Source organism: Castanea sativa, chromosome 5 (assembly GCF_040712315.1).
Source record: "Castanea sativa cultivar Marrone di Chiusa Pesio chromosome 5, ASM4071231v1".
In the NCBI taxonomy this organism is placed as follows: domain Eukaryota; kingdom Viridiplantae; phylum Streptophyta; class Magnoliopsida; order Fagales; family Fagaceae; genus Castanea; species Castanea sativa.
Window position 1 is genome coordinate 57,096,647 of NC_134017.1, and position 9,982 is coordinate 57,106,628.

Genomic DNA, 9,982 nt, shown 5'->3' on the forward strand with positions numbered 1-9,982 from the left:
CTTATACTTGAGGTAAGATTCACAGAAGTAGCCTTTTGGTAATCTTGGCAAACTGCCAAGCACACATAGGCTGCCGGCGACAGATGAGCAACCAAAATGGTATGTTCATCTTCAAGATGGTCAGAGAGTTGGATCCTCCTGGAGAGGGTTCTTATGAGTTTGCAAAAGCTGTTGTACCAGAAAGTAACCTCAGTTTCAGCGGAGTTGTTGCCTCAACGTTAATCTGTACTTAACTCTCGAGATATCAATATCAAAAACACTCTTTAAATATGTATTGTACAATATATTTACCCAAAGCCCACCCAGTGGCCGGGAATACTTCAGACCTACTGAAATAAAATCACGTCTGGGGAATGTAAAGAAAGAAAACATATCCAGCAAGCTTAAAATGTTTCATTTTCCATAAAAGTCTTAAACCATGGAATCTTTTAGTGAGTTTTGAACTTCCCTGCTATACAACCCATATTTGGGGAATATGAGGGGGGGGGGCGGGGGATAATAAAACCTTACTTCTGGTGGTATTCACCAAACTTGGTTCATATCAACTGGCAAATTATAGGTTTCCCAAACACCAGACTACACAGAGAAAGGGTAAAACAAAATAGAAATACTTAGGAGAGTTATGTAAAAAAATTAAGCTGTGATCTTGTATGAATTGAAGATGAACCTAAATTCTTGAGTGATAGATTGAGAAAAGAGAGAATTATGTAACTGATGGTTATCTGTTTAATGAAATCTCAAATATTATCCAAACAAAAAAAAGATATAAATGATAAAAATTGTCATGTCAACTCGTCATCGTTATTAGAGTAATCCATTACATGACATATGATAGCCAAACTATTCTTTGATATATTCAAGCAGATATGAGTTGAGGGTATTCCACTGTCCGTTTTTTATCAGAAGCTTGTGATTTAGTTTTTGATACGGCAAGTAGGGGAAAGCAATTCTTAATTGTTGGTACCAAAAATAAAGCAGCCGATTCAGTAGCACGGGCTGCAATAAGGGCCCGTTGTCATTATGTTAATAAAAGTTGGCTAGGAAATATGTTGTGAATTGGTATACTACAGAAAGAATACTCCATAAGCTCAAGGACTTGAGAATGGAACAAAAGATGGGGAGGCTCATTTGTCTTCCGAAAAGAGATTCTTCTATGTTAAAGAGATTTGATAATGATTATCATGACAACTCATCATCGTTATTAGAGTAATCCATCACATGACATATATGATAGCCAAGCTATGTTTTGACATATTCAAGTGTGCGTACGCAAATGGGCTTTAACCAAGATGAACCAATATTTGGGATCACAACTTATTTATATGGTGGGTTTAAGAGTTTACTACTATGAGTGGTTCTTTGCCGGGCAACCCAATAGTACCCCTAATTTTGGTGAACTCTCCTCTCTCTTCTGGTTGCTCTCTTCCCCATTGATACTATCGCTCCTTTTCCTTTCTATTTTCTCTCTCCACTTGCCAACCCCCATCTCTCATTCTGTTCTCCTATTTATAGCCTCAGATGGGTGGAGGGGTCATGATTGCTTCCAAACTTCACTCGTGTGGGTGGTGTGGGGTTTGGTATCATTGTTTTTGGTAAGAAGATGCTCTGCTATGAACAGTGGTAGTGGCATTGGAACTGGTTCCAGCCTCCAAAAGACTAATCGGCAGCGATATTCCCCAAGGCAATACCAGGTAGCCAAGGACATAGGATGTTCTCGGCACGTGCATTTCCTGATCAATGCACAACTGATCGGCGTAAGCCTTTGCCGATGTTCATGAAGAGAGGGACCCATTTTGGATATTTGGGCTCATGTTGGGCCTAAAAGAGTGTTCGGATTAAGACCACGGGTCCAATGGGGTTAGAGTTATAAACCGTATTATAAGGCCAGGGCCCAAGGCCCATTGGGCTTGGGGCCCTGCCCCGTACATCAAGCATATTTGAGTTGAGGGGATGTCATTTTCTCATTTGGAAAGTTGAAGAACATAATTTGGCAAATGATATAGTTTCTTGTATCAGAAAGAATGTCTAAAATTGATATAGAACCACTTATTTATATAGAATATAGCTCCTTTTTTTTTTTTTAAGAGATTACAGCTCCTTGTACACAGCTCCTTAAGTCAATGCAACTAGTGAGGCTACGAGGGTACAGCTTTTTCCAAGCTACCATGTCGGCCTCCAAACTCTCAATATTTATCGTTTTTTCTCCATCTTGGTCCAGTCATGCTCTCACATTATTGTTTTTATAATAAGAAGGATTTCCTCGCAGAGTTGGTAATTTATTCCTCTTACAACAATTGATATTAAAACCATTAGATTAGGAATCCCTCAAAAAAAAAAAAAAAAAAAAAACCCACCACTTTGAACCAAGGACTTTCTTTTTTTTTATAAGAAAACTTCCATTAGACCCGAAATTGAAATACAACAAAGCAAGAGGAGTAGCCTAGTTACATGCGATCCATGTGGATTAGGTTTCTCACTACTGGAGGAGACACACCCCTCCACACTTGGTTAATATCATTACATCTAACAAATAGGGCCAACTCATGCGCTACCCTATTGTAATCCCTTTTTAGATGCTGGATCTGTCAGCTGCTAAATCCTTCAAGGAAACAAAGAATACCACGGACAATATGGCCGAATTCTCCACTAAAATCCTTGGATGAAATGCTTTGAACTACCGAGAGTGAGTCAGATTCAACAATAAATTGGTGAAGGTCCATTTCCCTTGCAAGTAGGATCCCCGCCTTAACTGCTAAAACTTCAGTCTCCTTCACAAAAAAATTGCCTGGGAGTACTTTACAAAGTGTAGCAACAACCTCTCCCTTAAAATCCCTTATAACCACTCCTATACTTGATTACCTTCCCTCATCTGTAGTTGCCCCATCAGCATTTATCTTGAATACCTCAACTGGTGGCTTTTTCCAACAAACCTCACTGGCCAAAGGACCCAACAAACAAAACTTCGCAGCTTCTTTATAATCAGAGAGCATACTTATTGCATAATTCCAGACCTGATCAGCCCCCTGATTGACCAACTCAAACACTCTCAGATTTCTACTATGCCAAATTGCCCAAGCTACCACGACCATAAGCTCCAAGTCTCTAGGAGTTTCTGAGTAATACTAGAAACACATGAATTGACACAATTTTGTGCTACAACTCGTCACGTGGCGAATTATGATTGGTAAAAGTGTGATGGTGGGCCATGTGGGAACACTTTTTCCAATCATAACTCGCTATGTGGCGAGTTGTGATACAAAATTGTGCCAATTTATGTGTCACTAGCACTACTTGTAATTTCTTTATTCCAAACTACCTAATATAAGTACTTCCTTAATTATGTTTTCTTTCATTGTTAGTTGAATTTTCATAAGCGTGGGTTTTCTTTCTAGGCCATGGAATCGGAAATCGAATGATGTTTGGGGATGGGATTTCTTGGGAGACAAGTAAGGCATTTCTATGTAAAGCATTCAAAATAATAGTAATTAGCACTCAATTCAAATATGTTGGAAATCCCTTTTCTCATCAACTCACATTATATTTAAAAATGTAGCAATCAGTTCATTTGTTAACTCAATGTGACTTGAAAGTGAAAAGACTAAGTAAGATATATTATTCACAATTCACTCACTCTCAAACAATCACAATCCGCTCTCCGCATTTGCGCTTATTGAAATCTTCAAAAATCCTAATTTTTCATCATAACATCAAGGACGTGATTGAGTTTGGATTGAACTTGATACTTTTTCGTATTCCAATGCACACTACGTTTTTTGACAAGTCTACTGAAGACATGAAGGTATGTATTCGTGAAGGGAAAAAAGAAAAAGAAAAAAGATTTACGCTTAAGGACATGTGGCACATTTTTTGAAGTTCTCTTCATTTAGGGTTCTAAATCCATTAAATTTGCATTTATATCAAATTATTAATTCATTAAATTAGCCAATAGAGTAAATGTATATATTAATTATTTATAGTTGTGCATTAATTATTTATATCAAATGAATTTATATGATTATTTTTATAAACTCTATCTAAGATAATTTTTAGTTGAAATAATAATAATAAATTTAGAATATGACATTATTATTCATGTTTAGTTGTCTTGACAACAATTGACACAGAAGCCATAAAAAAATTATATAGTTGTGAATTCAGTAAAATAAATCTTAGTTCTTTAAATTTTTGAACTCCTTTCAGTCACAAGTAATATATATGAGTGAGTGTTTGTGTGTGTGCGTGTATGTAATAAAATAAATATATTTATTTTGTTATAGTATAATGAAATTTTAATATAATTTTTCTAAGATCTATATAAGAAACAATTTATTTTATGTGAAAAAAATTGAAACACTATATTATGCAAAAATTGAAGCAATGCCCAACAGAAAGGGGAAACAATTAGTAACACATAATCAAGAACATAAAAAAAAAAAAAATGAAGTATATATGCGTTTTTTTAGTAGTCATGAAACATGCTTATCTATTAACCACTTATCATACAATTTTTAATTTGTGAACACATATATAGTGTGATTTCTATTTTGTCTATAAAATAACTAAATATTACAATTTTTTAGAAAGAAATTTATTCAAAAAAATTGTATACATCGATAATAGGGATCTAAATTATGAATGTCTCTATTGGAAATTGAAGTGTCAACCAATTAATATACAAGATTCTTGATAAACTTATTGAAATATTGGAAAAAACTAATATTTTTACATCATACTTGAAAGAACCTCATCTACCCAGGAAAAGACACACACACATTACAAACTAAATTGGAGCAAGAATCCTTGTTAGGTCAATTATTTCCAGTTAGGTCAGAATGTTTTAATGGAATGTCGAATTTGAAGGTAAACAGAATATCTAAAGCTACTTTCTTATCACTAGTCAAAGTATGACATGATGTGCGGTATATTTATTATTAGTTTTTTTAAATATTTAAATAATTTTTCTGTAAAAATTGTAATCTTTAGTGTTCTTTATTAATAAAACAGAAAAAAAAAAAAAAAAAAAAAAAAGACCAATGTAGTGATTTGATCATACTATATATGTTTACAAATTTAAAAATTTCATGATATAATGATTTTTATATATAAGCATGTTTCACACATGCTCAATAATACAAATATATAAATAAATAAAAACATAAATATATTTTAATTTTAATTTCTTTTACATTCTTGATTGTGTCATTAAATTTTTTTTCTTCATTTGCTAAAATTAAAATTTTTTTTTGAAGCTGATAATTCATAAACACAAAACCAAAAAATAAATAAAATCAAAAAAACTAATAGATTAATTTTAATCTATATAAAAATTTTATATATAATTTTTTTTTTTGTACAAGGTCAGGGTTTATTTGAACCTCCTAGGCCGGCCTAGGAGGTTCAAATAATTAAATATGGTTAGACACGATTTATCATAGTGGTATATCTTCCATATGAATTAATACATGAATTTTATCAAAATCTTATTCATCTTTTAAAAGATCTGTTATATATATATACATGAAATACTGAAGAGACAAAGTAAGTTACTATCACTGATTTTTCTATTGCTCGGTTTTTGTTTATGTTTTTCCTTTCTGAAACACTAACATGAAAGCTCTTAGATCCATTTAGTCATTACTATTAACTTTTTCTTTATCAATTTTGCAATTTCTTGAATTCACGTAAATGACACCAATTTTCCAAACTTGATCATCTTAGATGTTCCTAGCTGTGAATGCTTCTCTCGATTTTATTTATCTCTATCCGGTAAATGACTTGAGTTATCAATTTTTTTTTAAATGGGGGAAAATGCTTTTATTTTTAATTTTTTTAATTTTTAAATATATGAATTTGTGGGATTACCAAATAGGCTTGGATTTGTATATATATTCCAATGTCTGTAGATCCACAGATAGTCATGAGAACAAAATGTAAGCATTCAAAACCATGATCATGAACATCACTCCACAAAGAATGAGGACAAAGAATTAATTGAATATAAAAGGGTGATGTAAAAAAGGTGATGTGCAATCCACCTGACTTGGCCTACCTCCCTTTGTTGTTAAATTCATATTAATTTCTTGTGAGTGTCTATTTTAACTCTAATTCTAGACTTTTTTAATGTTTAGAATTTATATTATTTTTAATTATTGAATTTTGAGTTTACTTGTGCGTATATATGTGTGTTGTACCTAATATTATAGTGCAATTTTAATCATAATTCGTGCAATATAAAAATGTCATTATTATATAAATTAAATATTAAAAAAAAAAGTCTTTTACCCCGTATGTTATAGTTATTATGCGTTGTTCTTCCTTTCCCACGGTACTCTATAAACAGTTAATCACAAACCTAGGTTTTTTTAGAAGAAACACAAACCTAGTTAAAAGCAACTTTTAAATTTAAAAAACTAAATAAGAATAATAATACTTACTTATACAATTAGGACTCTATTACTGGTCTCTCACACAAACTCACTTACTTGATTATATATATAAATACACTTCATTATGTTTATCTTTTTATGTTTATCTTTTTATATAGGCGTGTTGGATTCATAGGGTTGTTTTTCAGTGTTGGATTCATAGGGTTGTTTTTCAGTTTCTGAGTGATGGAATCGGAGAAGAGAAGGTTGTTTGTGGGTGGGATTTCTTGGGAAACAAGTGAGGCTGCTATGAAAGAACACTTCAGCAAGTATGGAGAGGTGGAGGATATTTTGCTTATCACTGATAAGCGTACCGGTCATGGAAGAGGGTTTGGCTTTGTGAGCTTCAAAGAACCGGATATGGCTAATCAAGCACTTCAAGATGAACATGTTATTCTTGATAGAAAGGTTCTTTTTCATTTCTCTTTTTTATCACCTTCACTATGCTATATACTTTTGTATTTCGACGGGTCCTTAATCTGTTTGTTGGTTCAATATTATTTTGCTGATTCCTTGAAAAAAAAAGTTTTTATTTTTTATTTTATTTTTTTATTTATAAATTCCCCAACTGCCATGGACTCATGGCCTTTACAGATGTTCCAAACTTTTGTATTTATAAACTCTCCAACTGACATGGATTCACGGCCCTCTACAGTTCTTCCAAACTTTCCAAACTTTAGGAAGATAACAGTTAGTGCATACTAATTCTGTATTCTTTTCTTAAAACCTTGGGAATTTTATAATTAAAAAGCACCGTCTACCTATGTAGCATGGACATGACGATATATAATGTGATATGACACTTTTTGAAAAATATTTCAAAGACACTACAATTAATTAATATTTATTTTTAGATATATATATATATATTTCATATTTCGAATAAATTATGTTTATTTTGGATTTAAAAAGTATGTAACAATAATAAAATGTTTAGAAATATATATAAAATTAATTTAAAGACAATAAAATTCTTTTTAAAGTATGAAGAAAAGAATTCAAATAAACTAGACACCTATAAAAAAGAGTTCTAATAAACAACATTTAATATCAAAATAGAACAACTGAATTATTGGCAATTTTTCTATGTCCATGCTTCCCAGCCTTCTAACAACAGAATAAATTTTTCTTTTTTCATACAACATTTTGAGAATCTTGAAATAAAAACTTGCCTGTGTATCCTATATTAACGTTTGATTTTTCTTGTTTAGTGTTGTAAAATGGTAAAATATATTATATCTTGTTTTTGTTTCTTTCTGCATTAATCTCATTTATGGTATATTGGGTTTTCTTTTTTTTATTAGTGATTTTCTTTTTGACTTTTGTTTCATTGATTGTATATGTATGCCAATCTAATTGTATGGTATATTGGGTTTTCTTTTTTTTATTAGTGATTTTCTTTTTGACTTTTGTTTCATTGAATGTATATGTATGCCAATCTAATTGTACAGGTAGATGTGAAACCAGCAAAAACCAGAGGTAATGAGAGGAACCAAAATGGTATATTGGGTTTTCTTTTTTTTATTAGTGATTTTCTTTTTGACTTTTGTTTCATTGATTGTATATGTATGCCAATCTAATTGTATGGTATATTGGGTTTTTTTTTTTTTATTAGTGATTTTCTTTTTGACTTTTGTTTCATTGAATGTATATGTATGCCAATCTAATTGTACAGGTAGATGTGAAACCAGCAAAAACCAGAGGTAATGAGAGGAACCAAAATCAGACTAGCCCCTCTGAACAGCACAATAATGGAACTCTTACTAGTAATAAGAAGATTTTTGTAGGAGGTCTTCCACTTGATCTGACAGAGGAAGAATTCAAGAGCTATTTTGGGAGTTTTGGCACGATTACTGATGCTGTGGTGATACATGACAAAGAAACCCACAGACCTAGGGGCTTTGGATTTGTTACTTTTGATTCAGAGGATGTTGTGAATAATCTGTTGCAGAAAAGTTTATATGAACTGAAAAATAAGCTTGTGGAGGTTAAGAGGGCTGAACCGAAGGACATGAATTATAGTCAGATATTCTCTTATCATTGGAACAACACAGTCTTAAGTTCTGGTAGCTTTGGTTATGTGCCTAATGCTCCTTATTATCATCATTATGCTTCTTATTTTGAGTTTTACCCTCTTATATATTCACCATCTTATGGAGGTGCTTCATGGAATTATTTTGGTGCACCATTTTATGGGCACCCTTACGGATATAAATATGAGGTTCCAACTTACCCTTACGGATATGGATATGAGGTTCCAACTTTTGAGTCCAATGGACTTGATTATGGAGCATTCCCAATCCAGCAACTATGAGTTTGGAATGACTTTCTACCTAATGGAGACAGTGACTTATGCATAACTTGCACCTCATGATAATGATAATCTGCCTTAAATAGAGAATACCTCCCAGGTAATGTTGCAAATGAAAATTAGAAGGTAATGTTGTAAATGAAAACAAATAGAGAATACCTCCCAGTTTAGAAGGCAATGTTAAATGAAAATTAGAAGGCAATGTTGTAAATGAAAACTGGGAAGTGATTGAGTTTAAATCCTAATGATTACATCCAAGAAAAATAAAAGAGTAATGTCACTGAACTCGAGATTGCAAATGGATATTATGTAATTTTTCTATTCATTCAGTTTCTTCTATTCATTCAATTTTATAGCATTTGTGAGCCTCGCATCATCATTTACTTTCTTATAGTACTTAATTTTCAATTAAGATTCACGTTGATATTTTATTATTGTTTAGTTCCTGTTATTATTTATAGCTAGCCAAAAAGTTTCGTTCATGCAAAAATGTATGTTGACTCTAATGGGTGAGCTGGTCTTTTGGCAAAGAAAGGAGTTTCCCACGTTTTTGTTTCAATGCTTCTTCTGGGACTCTATGGGCTTTAAGGCTGACAAATTTGTTTCTTTTGAAGAAATAAGTGTTGAAAATCCTGTAATTCACGTTTGACAAGAACCAATTAGCTTTTTTTTTTGGTTGTAACCGAACTAATCAAGGGTCTGTTAGTGTTTTGTTCGTCTGTTTATATTCCTTTAGTCTAGTCTTTTTTTTTTTTTAGACGGTTTAGACTAGTGTCATTGTTGAGCCTCAGTGGCTTAATTACCTAAAAGTATTTTCTACTTTTATATAGTTTATGTAATGGAACATATAATATATTTTGTATTCAACAACAATATATATACATATAAATATATATATATATATATGAAAACTTTAATTTAGTAAATACATTTAAATAACATAATTATAATATTTCTTTAAATAAAAGGAGAAGATATTATTAAAAATGAATTTTTTTTTAATATAACATAATCAATTTTCTTATTTTAATTGATCCAAGAATATTAAAAGAAAATTTGCATCTGCATTTCATGGAAAATATGTAACATGTTACAATAAGTTATTATATAACTTTAGAATTGTAACATTTTCCTTTCTTTCCAAAATTTAAGTAGAAGGCATATATTATTAAAACTTGAATTTTAAGACAATCTTTTGAATATTTATCATTTTTATTTTTTTTAGGGCCCGTATATCTAATTTTTC

The 9,982-nt window shown here is 31.5% G+C and overlaps 1 protein-coding gene across 1 annotated transcript; it reads left to right on the plus strand.

The window, feature by feature from the left end:
* Positions 1 to 6,611: 6,611 nt before the first annotated feature.
* LOC142635463 (heterogeneous nuclear ribonucleoprotein 1-like) lies at positions 6,612 to 8,739 on the plus strand. Its single transcript, XM_075809612.1, has 2 exons — positions 6,612 to 6,833; positions 8,101 to 8,739. The coding sequence occupies exons 1-2, from the start codon at positions 6,612 to 6,614 to the stop codon at positions 8,737 to 8,739; spliced, it is 861 nt and encodes a 286-aa protein (XP_075665727.1).
* Positions 8,740 to 9,982: the final 1,243 nt, after the last annotated feature.

Excerpts from the sequence above, each read along its gene's own strand:
- LOC142635463 (XM_075809612.1), top strand. The coding sequence starts at position 6,612 with ATGGAATCGGAGAAGAGAAGGTTGTTTGTGGGTGGGATTTCTTGGGAA. Across the intron at positions 6,834-8,100 it reads ATGTTATTCTTGATAGAAAG|GTAGATGTGAAACCAGCAAA; the intron begins GTTCTTTTTCAT and ends CTAATTGTACAG.